Consider the following 12,205-nt stretch of genomic DNA (forward strand, 5'->3'; position numbering starts at 1 on the left):
GATGGTAGTGTGGTGGTGTTAGGGTGGTGGTGGTAGTGGCTGTCAGTGGAGATGGTAGTGTGGTGGTGTTAGGGTGGTGGTGGTGTTAGTGTGGTGGCTGTCGGTGGAGGTGGTAGTGTGGTGGTGTTAGGGTGGTGGTGGTGGTGTTAGGGTGGTGCCTGTCGGTGGTGGTGGTAGTGTGGTGGCTGTCAGTGGTAGTGGTGTTAGGGTGGTGGCTGTCGGTGGTGGTGGTACTGTGGTGGCTGTCGGTGGTGTCGGGGCGCACACTCTACTGTGCCTTCGCTCTCGGCCGGGGTGAAGGACAGGCTGCCCTTGGAGGCATGGGCATGTCCTTTGGTAAGGGTGCATGTGAGAGGCCTCAGTGTTTGCTTCAGGAACCCTGTGTGCGTGTGTAGCTCTCCCTGCGGGTGTCCCTGGCGCTAACCCCAGTGTTGTGTTCTGTTCCTACAGCTCCTGCACAGATGAGCCCAAGGACACGTCTCGGCGCTAGGTGAAGGTGGCGCGCCATGGATACAGTACCTGTAAGTGGCTGTGCCAGCCGTCCGGGGAGTGCCCCCGCCCAGCCCTAGAGAGGGAGGGCCTGGCCTGTCACATGAGCGGGGCTGGCAGCCTTGGACCTGCCTGGTGAACTGAAGGGGCTGTCAGTGGAGGAGTGAGCTGCCTGTCTCTCACCGAGGGAGGGCCTGGCCTGTCACATGAGAGCCAGCCTTGGCCCTGCCTGCCTGGTGCACTGAAGAAGTGAGCGGTCTGTCTCTCTTACTGAGGGAGGGGTCTGCAGGGATCCGGAGCTGTCACTGGCGAAGTGAGCTGTCCGTCTCCCACCGAGGGGGTGTCTGGGCTCTGCTGGGCTGAGCTCTAGGCCGTCACAGGAAGAGAGAGCTGCTGCCGTGCTCACTGAGGAGTCTGGGCTGAGCTCTGAGCTGTCACTGGAGAAGAGAGCTGTCTGCCCCACACACTGAGGAGTCTGGGCTCTGCTGGGCTGAGCTCTGAGCTGTCACTGGAGAAGAGAGCTGTCTGCCCCACACACTGAGGAGTCTGGGCTCTGCTGGGTTGAGCTCTGAGCTGTCACTGGAGAAGAGAGCTGTCTTCCTGGCTCACTGAGGAGTCTGGGCTCTGCTGGGCTGAGCTCTGAGCTGTCACTGGAGAAGAGAGCTGTCTTCCTGGCTCACTGAGGAGTCTGGGCTCTGCTGGGCTGAGCTCTGAGCTGTCACTGGAGAAGAGAGCTGTCTGCCCCACACACTGAGGAGTCTGGGCTCTGCTGGGCTGAGCTCTGAGCTGTCACTTGAGAAGAGAGCTGTCTTCCTGGCTCACTGAGGAGTCTGGGCTCTGCTGGGCTGAGCTCTGAGCTGTCACTGGAGAAGAGAGCTGTCTTCCTGGCTCACTGAGGAGTCTGGGCTCTGCTGGGCTGAGCTCTGAGCTGTCACTGGAGAAGAGAGCTGTCTTCCTGGCTCACTGAGGAGTCTGGGCTCTGCTGGGCTGAGCTGTCACTGGAGAAGAGAGCTGTCTGCCCCACACACTGAGGAGTCTGGGCTCTGCTCGGAGCTGTCACTTGAGAAGAGAGCTGTCTGCCCCACACACTGAGGAGTCTGGGCTCTGCTCGGAGCTGTCACTTGAGAAGAGAGCTGTCTGCCCCACACACTGAGGAGTCTGGGCTCTGCTCGGAGCTGTCACTTGAGAAGAGAGCTGTCTGCCCCACACACTGAGGAGTCTGGGCTCTGCTGGGCTGAGCTCTGAGCTGTCACCGGAGAAGATAGCTGTCTGCCTGGCTCACTGAGGGAAGTTTGGGCTCTGCTGGGCTGAGCTGTCACTGGACTAGGGAGCTGGCTGCCCCACACACTGAGGAGTTTGGGCTCTGCTGGGCTGAGCTGTCCCTGGACCTGGCTGGGGGGGCTGGTTCTGCTGGTCAGAGCTCAGGGGATCCACAAAAGAGAGCCTCTGACCCTCCTCGTCTTCCACCTCGGAGTCCAGGCCAGTGCACTGTTGGAGAATCCTGATCATAGATCATGGACCCCCCTTCCCCTCCCAGGAGCAGCTCCTGAGCCCCCCCCTTCCTGGTCTGAGGTTGTTTCTGGCACTTGCAGATAAACAAGACCTTTTGAAGTGTCCTCCCTCGAAAGCCCCAGCACCTTTCGCCTGCGCACTGAAGACAGGGCTTCCAGGCACTCTCTCAGCCGCCCATGGCTTTCCTGATGAAGAAGAAGAAGTTCAAGTTCCACACTACCTTTACCCTGGAGGAGCTGGCGGCGGTGCCTTTTGTGAACGGTGTGCTCTTCTGCAAGGTGCGCCTGCTGGAAGGAGGGGACTTCGCAGACTTGTCTTCCAGGTATGTCTGCCTGCGGGTGGGGCGGGCGTGCTCACCTGTACCTGTCTGTGCATACCTTTAACTGTCTGTTCACCTGGATCCATCTGTGCGAACCTGGACCTGTCTGTGCGAACCTGGACCTGCTCACCTGTGCCAGTCCCTGCTCGTCTGTACCTGTCTGTGCTCGCGTGTACCTGTCTGTGCTCGTGTGTACCTGTCTGTGCTCACTTGTACCTGTCTGTGCTCACTTGTACCTGTCTGTGCTTACCTGGACATGTCTGCTCACCTGGACCTGTCTGTGCTCACCTGTGCCAGTCCGTGCTCACCTGGACCTGTCCGTGCTCACCTGTACCTCTCTGCTCACCTGTGCCAGTCCGTGCTCACCTGTGCCAGTCCGTGCTCACCTGTACCTGTCTTTGCTCACCTGTGCCAGTCTGTGCTCACATGGACCTGTCCGTGCTCACCTGTACCTCTCTTCTCACCTGTGCCAGTCCGTCCTTACCTGTGCCAGTCCGTCCTCACCTGTGCCAGTCCGTGCTCACCTGTACCTGTCTGGGCTCACCTGTACCTGTCTGTGATCATCTGGACCTGTCCGTGCTCACCTGTGCCAATTTGTGCTCACTTGGACCTGTCCGTGCTCACCTGTACCTCTCTGCTCACCTGTGCCAGTCCGTGCTCACCTGTACCTGTCCCTGCTTACCTGTACCTGCCTGTGCTCACCTGTACACCTCTCTGCTCACCTGTACCTGTCTGTGCTCACCTGTACCCCTCTCTGCTCACCTGTGCCTGTCCGTGCTCACCTGGACCTGTCTGTGCTCACCTGTACCTTCTCACCTGTGCCCCTCCATGCTTACCTGTGCCCTTCCGTGCTTACCTGTGCCTGTCTGTGCTTACCTGTACCTGTCTCTGCTCACCTGTACCCCTCTCTGCTCACCTGTACCCCTCTCTGCTCACCTGTACCCCTCTCTGTTCACCTGTGCTTCTCTCTGCTCACCTGTGCCTGTCCATGCTCACCTGTGTCTGTCCGTGCTTACCTGTGCATTACTGTGCTTACCTGTCTCTGCACACCTGTACCCCTCTCTGCTCACCTGTGCCAGTCCATGCTCACCTGTGCTAGTCTGTGCTCACCTGTACCTGCCTGTGCTCACCGGTACCTGTCTGTGCTCACCTGTGCCAGTCCGTGCTCAGCTGTACCTGCTCACCTGTGCCAGTCCGTGCTCACCTGTTCCCGTCCGTGCTCACCTGTTCCCGTCCGTGCTTACCTGTACCCGTCTGTGCTCACTTGTACCCGTCTGTGCTTACCTGGACCTGTCTGTGCTCACCTGTACCTGCTCACCTGTGCCAGTCCGTGCTTACCTGTACCTTTCTGTTAACCTGTGCCAGTCCGTGCTCACCTGTACCTGTCCAACCTCACCTGTGCCAGTCCATGCTCACCTGTGCCTGTCCCTGCTCATCACCTTTACCTGTCTGTGCCCGCCTGTACCTGTCCGTGCTCGCCTGTACCCGTCCATGCTGACCTGTGCCCGTCCGTGTTCACCTGTGCCTCTCTGTGCTCATCACCTCTACCTGTCCGTGCTCACCTGTGCACGCCTGTGCTCACCAGTGCCTGTCCGTGCTCATCATCTCTACCTGTCCGTGCTCACCTGTGCTCACCTGTGCCAGTCTGTGCTCACCTGTGCCAGTCTGTGCTTACCTGGACCTGTCTGTTCACCTGGACCTGTCCGTGCTAACCTGTGCCAGTCCGTGCAAATCTGTACCCGCCCGTGCTCACCTGTACCCGTCCGACCTCACCCGTGCCTGTCCCTGCTCATCACCTCTACCTGTCTCTGCTCATCACCTCTACCTGTCTCTGCTCATCACCTCTACCTGTCTGTGCTCGCCTGTACCTGTCTGTGCTCATCTGTGCCCGTCTGTGCTCATCTGTGCTCATCTGTGCCCACCTGTGCCTGTCCGTGCTCACCTGTACCTGTCTTTGCTCACCTGTGCCCGTCCGTGCTCACCTGTGCCTCTCTGTGCTCATCACCTCTACCTGTCCGGGGTCACCTGTGCCTGTCCGTGCTCATCATCTCTACCTGTCCGGGCTCACCTGTGTCTGTCTGTGCGAACCTGCAGCCGTTTGTGCTCACCTCTACCTGTCTGTGCTCATCTGTGCCCGTCCGTGCTCACTTGTACCTTTCTGTGCTCACCTGTATCCCTCTCTGCTCACCTGTACCCGTCCGACCTCACCTGTGCCAGTCCGTGCTCACCTTTGCCTGTCCCTGCTCATCACCTCTACCTGTCTGTGCTCGCCTGTACCTTCCTGTGGTCACCTGTACCTGTCTGTGCTCACCTGTACCTGTCTGTGCTCACCTGTACCCGTCCGTGTCTCGTGCTCACCTGTACCCGTCCGACCTCACCTGTGCCTGTACCTGCTCATCACCTCTACCTGTCCCTGCTCATCACCTCTACCTGTCCCTGCTCATCACCTATACCTCTCTGTGCTCATCACCTCTACCTGTCCCTGCTCATCACCTCTACCTGTCCCTGCTCATCACCTCTACCTCTCTGTGCTCATCACCTCTACCTGTCCCTGCTCATCACCTCTACCTCTCTGTGCTCATCACCTCTACCTGTCTGTTCTCGCCTGTGCCCGTCTGTGCTCACCTGTACCTTTCTGTGCTCACCTGTGCCCGTCCGTGCTCACCTGTACCTGTCTGTGTTCACCTGTGCCCGTCCGTGCTCACCTGTACCTGTCTGTGCTCACCTGTGCCCGTCCATGCTCACCTGTGCCTCTCTGTGCTCATCACCTCTCCCTGTCCGTGCTCACCTGTGCCTCTCTGTGCTCATCACCTCTACCTGTCCGTGCTCACCTGTGCCTGTCTGTGCTCACCTGTGCCCGTCCGTACTCATCACCTGTGCCTGTCCGTACTCATCACCTCTACCTGTCCGTGCTCATCATCTCTACCTGTCCGTGCTCAGCTGTGTGTGTCTGTGCGAACCTGGAGCCGTTTGTGCTCACCTATACCTGTCTGTGCTCATCTGTGCCCGTCCGTGCTCACTTGTACCTGTCTGTGCTCATCACCGCTACCTGTCTGTGCTCACCTGTACCTGTCTGTGCTCACCTGTACCTGTCCATGCTCACATGTGCCTCTCTGCTCACCTCTGCCTGTCCGTGCTCATCAATGCCTGTCCCTGCTCATCACCTGTCTATGCTCTTGTGTACCCCTCTCTGCTCACCTTTGCCTCTCTGCTCAGCTCTGCCTGTCTGTGTTCACCACCTCTACCTGTCCGTGGTCACCTGTGCCCGTCTGTGCTTACCTATGCCTGTCCTTCCTCATCAATGCCTGTCTGTGCTCATCACCTGTACCTGTCTGTGCTCTCCTGTACCCCTCTCAGGGTTAATGGCACACTTTGGGAGGGGTCTTCCTCTCCGTGACCTGCTCCCCCCTCAGGGTCAGTGGCACACTTGGGGAGGGACCTTCCTCTCAGTGACTCCCCCCCCCAGGGTCAGTGGCACACTTGGGGAGGGACCTTCCTCTTTGTGAACTCCCCCTCAAGGTCAGTGGCAAATTTAAGGAGGGACCTTCCTCTCGGTGACCCCCCTCCCCCCCCGGGTCAGTGGCACACTTGGGGAGAGGCCTTCCTCTCGGTGCCCGGCTCTGCCTCAGTGTCTCACTGTGTCTTGGTGCCCGGGCTCTGCCTCGGTGTCTCACTGTGTCTTGGTGCTCGGGCTCTGCCTCAGTGTCTCACTGTGTCACTGTGCCCGGCTCTGCCTCAGTGTCTCACTGTGTCTCGGTGCCCGGCTCTGCCTCAGTGTCTCACTGTGTCACTGTGCCCGGCTCTGCCTCAGTGTCTCACTGTGTCTCGGTGCCCGGCTCTGCCTCAGTGTCTCACTGTGTCACTGTGCCCGGCTCTGCCTCAGTGTCTCACTGTGTCTCGGTGCCCGGCTCTGCCTCGGTGTCTCACTGTGTCTTGGTGCTCGGGCTCTGCCTCAGGGTCTCACTGTGCCCGGCTCTGCCTCAGTGTCTCACTGTGTCTCGGTGCCCGGCTCTGCCTCAGCCTTGGTGCCCGGCTCTGCCTCAGTGTCTCACTGTGTCTCGGTGCCCGGCTCTGCCTCAGTGTCTCACTGTGCCTTGGTGCCCGGCTCTACCTCAGTGTCTCACTGTGTCTCGGTGCCCGGCTCTGTCTGTGTCTCACTGTGTCTCGCTGCCCGGCTCTGCCTCAGTGTCTCACTGTGCCTCGGTGCCCGGCTCTGCCTCGGTGTCTCACTGTGCCTTGGTGCCCGGCTCTGCCTCAGTGTCTCACTGTGCCTTGGTGCCCGGCTCTGCCTCGGTGTCTCACTGTGTCTCGGTGCCCGGCTCTGCCTCGGTGTCTCACTGTGCCTCGGTGCCCGGCTCTGCCTCGGTGTCTCACTGTGTCTCGGTGCCCGGCTCTGCCTCGGTGTCTCACTGTGCCTCGGTGCCCGGCTCTGCCTCGGTGTCTCACTGTGCCTTGGTGCCCGGCTCTGCCTCGGTGTCTCACTGTGCCTTGGTGCCCGGCTCTCCCTCGGTGTCTCACTGTGCCTCGGTGCCCGGCTCTGCCTCGGTGTCTCACTGTGTCTCGGTGCCCGGCTCTGCCTCAGTGTCTCACTGTGTCTCGGTGCCCGGCTCTGCCTCGGTGTCTCACTGTGTCTCGGTGCCCGGCTCTGCCTCAGTGTCTCACTGTGTCTCGGTGCCCGGCTCTGCCTCGGTGTCTCACTGTGTCTCGGTGCCGGGCTCTGCCTCAGTGTCTCACTGTGCCTCGGTGCCCGGCTCTGCCTCAGTGTCTCACTGTGTCTCGGTGCCCGGCTCTGCCTCGGTGTCTCACTGTGCCTTGGTGCCCGGCTCTACCTCAGTGTCTCACTGTGCCTTGGTGCCCGGCTCTTCCTCAGTGTCTCACTGTGTCTCGGTGCCCGGCTCTGTCTGTGTCTCACTGTGTCTCGCTGCCCGGCTCTGCCTCAGTGTCTCACTGTGCCTCGGTGCCCGGCTCTGCCTCAGTGTCTCACTGTGCCTTGGTGCCCGGCTCTTCCTCAGTGTCTCACTGTGCCCGGCTCTGCCTCAGTGTCTCACTGTGTCACTGTGCCCGGCTCTGCCTCAGTGTCTCACTGTGTCTCGGTGCCCGGCTCTGCCTCAGTGTCTCACTGTGCCCGGCTCTGCCTCAGTGTCTCACTGTGTCACTGTGCCCGGCTCTGCCTCAGTGTCTCACTGTGTCTCGGTGCCCGGCTCTGCCTCGGTGTCTCACTGTGTCTCGATGCCCGGCTCTGCCTCGGTGTCTCACTGTGTCTCGGTGCCCGGCTCTGCCTCGGTGTCTCACTGTGTCTCGGTGCCCGGCTCTGCCTCGGTGTCTCACTGTGTCTCGGTGCCCGGCTCTGCCTCGGTGTCTCACTGTGTCTCGGTGCCCGGCTCTGCCTCGGTGTCTCACTGTGCCTTGGTGCCCGGCTCTGCCTCAGTGTCTCACTGTGCCTTGGTGCCCGGCTCTACCTCAGTGTCTCACTGTGCCTTGGTGCCCGGCTCTTCCTCAGTGTCTCACTGTGCCCGGCTCTGCCTCAGTGTCTCACTGTGTCACTGTGCCCGGCTCTGCCTCAGTGTCTCACTGTGTCTCGGTGCCCGGCTCTGCCTCAGTGTCTCACTGTGCCCGGCTCTGCCTCAGTGTCTCACTGTGTCACTGTGCCCGGCTCTGCCTCAGTGTCTCACTGTGTCTCGGTGCCCGGCTCTGCCTCGGTGTCTCACTGTGTCTTGGTGCTCGGGCTCTGCCTCAGGGTCTCACTGTGCCCGGCTCTGCCTCAGTGTCTCACTGTGTCTCGGTGCCCGGCTCTGCCTCAGTGTCTCACTGTGTCTCGGTGCCCGGCTCTGCCTCAGCCTTGGTGCCCGGCTCTGCCTCAGTGTCTCACTGTGTCTCGGTGCCCGGCTCTGCCTCAGTGTCTCACTGTGCCTTGGTGCCCGGCTCTACCTCAGTGTCTCACTGTGTCTCGGTGCCCGGCTCTGTCTGTGTCTCACTGTGTCTCGCTGCCCGGCTCTGCCTCAGTGTCTCACTGTGCCTCGGTGCCCGGCTCTGCCTCGGTGTCTCACTGTGCCTTGGTGCCCGGCTCTGCCTCGGTGTCTCACTGTGCCTTGGTGCCCGGCTCTGCCTCGGTGTCTCACTGTGTCTCGGTGCCCGGCTCTGCCTCGGTGTCTCACTGTGCCTCGGTGCCCGGCTCTGCCTCGGTGTCTCACTGTGTCTCGGTGCCCGGCTCTGCCTCGGTGTCTCACTGTGCCTCGGTGCCCGGCTCTGCCTCGGTGTCTCACTGTGCCTTGGTGCCCGGCTCTGCCTCGGTGTCTCACTGTGCCTTGGTGCCCGGCTCTCCCTCGGTGTCTCACTGTGCCTCGGTGCCCGGCTCTGCCTCGGTGTCTCACTGTGTCTCGGTGCCCGGCTCTGCCTCAGTGTCTCACTGTGTCTCGGTGCCCGGCTCTGCCTCGGTGTCTCACTGTGTCTCGGTGCCCGGCTCTGCCTCAGTGTCTCACTGTGTCTCGGTGCCCGGCTCTGCCTCGGTGTCTCACTGTGTCTCGGTGCCGGGCTCTGCCTCAGTGTCTCACTGTGCCTCGGTGCCCGGCTCTGCCTCAGTGTCTCACTGTGTCTCGGTGCCCGGCTCTGCCTCGGTGTCTCACTGTGCCTTGGTGCCCGGCTCTACCTCAGTGTCTCACTGTGCCTTGGTGCCCGGCTCTTCCTCAGTGTCTCACTGTGTCTCGGTGCCCGGCTCTGTCTGTGTCTCACTGTGTCTCGCTGCCCGGCTCTGCCTCAGTGTCTCACTGTGCCTCGGTGCCCGGCTCTGCCTCAGTGTCTCACTGTGCCTTGGTGCCCGGCTCTTCCTCAGTGTCTCACTGTGCCCGGCTCTGCCTCAGTGTCTCACTGTGTCACTGTGCCCGGCTCTGCCTCAGTGTCTCACTGTGTCTCGGTGCCCGGCTCTGCCTCAGTGTCTCACTGTGCCCGGCTCTGCCTCAGTGTCTCACTGTGTCACTGTGCCCGGCTCTGCCTCAGTGTCTCACTGTGTCTCGGTGCCCGGCTCTGCCTCGGTGTCTCACTGTGTCTCGATGCCCGGCTCTGCCTCGGTGTCTCACTGTGTCTCGGTGCCCGGCTCTGCCTCGGTGTCTCACTGTGTCTCGGTGCCCGGCTCTGCCTCGGTGTCTCACTGTGTCTCGGTGCCCGGCTCTGCCTCGGTGTCTCACTGTGTCTCGGTGCCCGGCTCTGCCTCGGTGTCTCACTGTGTCTCGGTGCCCGGCTCTGCCTCGGTGTCTCACTGTGCCTTGGTGCCCGGCTCTGCCTCAGTGTCTCACTGTGCCTTGGTGCCCGGCTCTACCTCAGTGTCTCACTGTGCCTTGGTGCCCGGCTCTTCCTCAGTGTCTCACTGTGCCCGGCTCTGCCTCAGTGTCTCACTGTGTCACTGTGCCCGGCTCTGCCTCAGTGTCTCACTGTGTCTCGGTGCCCGGCTCTGCCTCAGTGTCTCACTGTGCCCGGCTCTGCCTCAGTGTCTCACTGTGTCACTGTGCCCGGCTCTGCCTCAGTGTCTCACTGTGTCTCGGTGCCCGGCTCTGCCTCAGTGTCTCACTGTGCCCGGCTCTGCCTCAGTGTCTCACTGTGTCACTGTGCCCGGCTCTGCCTCAGTGTCTCACTGTGCCTTGGTGCCCGGCTCTACCTCAGTGTCTCACTGTGCCTTGGTGCCCGGCTCTTCCTCAGTGTCTCACTGTGCCCGGCTCTGCCTCAGTGTCTCACTGTGCCTTGGTGCCCGGCTCTACCTCAGTGTCTCACTGTGCCTTGGTGCCCGGCTCTTCCTCAGTGTCTCACTGTGCCCGGCTCTGCCTCAGTGTCTCACTGTGTCACTGTGCCCGGCTCTGCCTCAGTGTCTCACTGTGTCTCGGTGCCCGGCTCTGCCTCAGTGTCTCACTGTGCCCGGCTCTGCCTCAGTGTCTCACTGTGTCACTGTGCCCGGCTCTGCCTCAGTGTCTCACTGTGTCTTGGTGCCCGGCTCTGCCTCAGTGTCTCACTGTGTCTCGGTGCCCGGCTCTGCCTCAGTGTCTCACTGTGTCTCGGTCCCCGGCTCTGCCTCGGTGTCTCACTGTGTCTTGGTGCTCGGGCTCTGCCTCAGGGTCTCACTGTGCCCGGCTCTGCCTCAGTGTCTCACTGTGTCACTGTGCCCGGCTCTGCCTCAGTGTCTCACTGTGTCTCGGTGCCCGGCTCTGCCTCAGTGTCTCACTGTGTCTCGGTGCCGGGCTCTGCCTCAGTGTCTCACTGTGTCTCGGTGCCGGGCTCTTCCTCAGTGTCTCACTGTGTCTCGGTGCCCGGCTCTGCCTCAGTGTCTCACTGTGTCTCGGTGCCGGGCTCTGCCTCAGTGTCTCACTGTGCCTCGGTGCCCGGCTCTGCCTCGGTGTCTCACTGTGTCTCGGTGCCCGGCTCTGCCTCAGTGTCTGACTGTGTCTCGGTGCCCGGCTCTGCCTCGGTGTCTCACTGTGCCTCGGTGCCGGGCTCTTCCTCAGTGTCTCACTGTGCCTCGGTGCCCGGCTTTGCCTCGGTGTCTCACTGTGTCTCGGTCCCCGGCTCTGCCTCGGTGTCTCACTGTGTCTCGGTGCCCGGCTCTGCCTCAGTGTCTCACTGTGCCTCGGTGCCCGGCTCTGCCTCAGTGTCTCACTGTGTCTCGGTGCCCGGCTCTGCCTCAGTGTCTCACTGTGTCTCGGTGCCGGGCTCTGCCTCAGTGTCTCACTGTGTCTCGGTGCCCGGCTCTACCTCAGTGTCTCACTGTGTCTCGGTGCCCGGCTCTGCCTCAGTGTCTCACTGTGTCTCGGTGCCCGGCTCTGCTTCAGTGTCTCACTGTGCCTCGGTGCCCGGCTCTGCCTCAGTGTCTCACTGTGTCTCGGTGCCCGGCTCTGCCTCAGTGTCTCACTGTGCCTCGGTGCCCGGCTCTGCTTCAGTGTCTCACTGTGCCTCGGTGCCCGGCTCTGCCTCGGTGTCTCACTGTGTCTCGGTGCCGGGCTCTGCCTCAGTGTCTCACTGTGTCTCGGTGCCCGGCTCTGCCTCAGTGTCTCACTGTGTCTCGGTGCCCGGCTCTGCTTCAGTGTCTCACTGTGCCTCGGTGCCCGGCTCTGCCTCGGTGTCTCACTGTGTCTCGGTGCCCGGCTCTGCCTCGGTGTCTCACTGTGTCTCGGTGCCCGGCTCTGCCTCAGTGTCTCACTGTGCCTCGGTGCCCGGCTCTGCCTCATTGTCTGACTGTGTCTCGGTGCCCGGCTCTGCCTCAGTGTCTGACTGTGTCTCGGTGCCCGGCTCTGCCTCAGTGTCTGACTGTGCCTCGGTGCCCGGGCTCTGCCTCGGTGTCTCACTGTGCCTCAGTGCCCGGCTCTTCCTCAGTGTCTCACTGTGCCTCGGTGCCCGGCTTTGCCTCGGTGTCTCACTGTGTCTCGGTCCCCGGCTCTGCCTCGGTGTCTCACTGTGTCTCGGTGCCCGGCTCTGCCTCAGTGTCTCACTGTGTCTCGGTGCCTGGCTCTGCCTCAGTGTCTCACTGTGCCTCGGTGCCCGGCTTTGCCTCGGTGTCTCACTGTGCCTCGGTGCCCGGCTCTGCCTCAGTGTCTCACTGTGCCTCGGTGCCCGGCTCTGCCTCAGTGTCTGACTGTGCCTCGGTGCCCGGGCTCTGCCTCAGTGTCTCACTGTGTCTCGGTGCCCGGCTCTGCCTCGGTGTCTCACTGTGTCTCGGTGCCCGGCTCTGCCTCAGTGTCTCACTGTGTCTCGGTGCCCGGCTCTGCCTCAGCCTTGGTGCCCGGCTCTGCCTCAGTGTCTCACTGTGCCTCGGTGCCCGGCTCTGCCTCAGTGTCTCACTGTGTCTCGGTCCCGGGCTCTGCCTCAGTGTCTCACTGTGTCTTGGTGCCCGGGCTCTGCCTCAGTGTC

The 12,205-nt window shown here is 61.9% G+C and overlaps 1 protein-coding gene across 2 annotated transcripts in view; it reads left to right on the forward strand.

The window, feature by feature from the left end:
- Nucleotides 1–725: 725 nt before the first annotated feature.
- EEIG1 (estrogen-induced osteoclastogenesis regulator 1) overlaps nt 726–12,205 on the forward strand; it is a 323,245-nt gene continuing 311,765 nt past the window's right edge. Inside the window, exon 1 of one of the 2 annotated variants that reach the window (XM_069236930.1) lies at nt 726–2,323. In XM_069236930.1, the coding sequence (XP_069093031.1) occupies nt 2,178–2,323 (146 nt within the window). In that variant the 5' untranslated portion in view covers nt 726–2,177. The remainder of the gene's footprint in view (nt 2,324–12,205) is intronic. The other variant, XM_069236931.1, reaches the window with a different exon arrangement.

The sequence above is a fragment of the Pleurodeles waltl genome, chromosome 6 (genome assembly GCF_031143425.1).
Source record: "Pleurodeles waltl isolate 20211129_DDA chromosome 6, aPleWal1.hap1.20221129, whole genome shotgun sequence".
NCBI lineage: Eukaryota > Metazoa > Chordata > Amphibia > Caudata > Salamandridae > Pleurodeles > Pleurodeles waltl.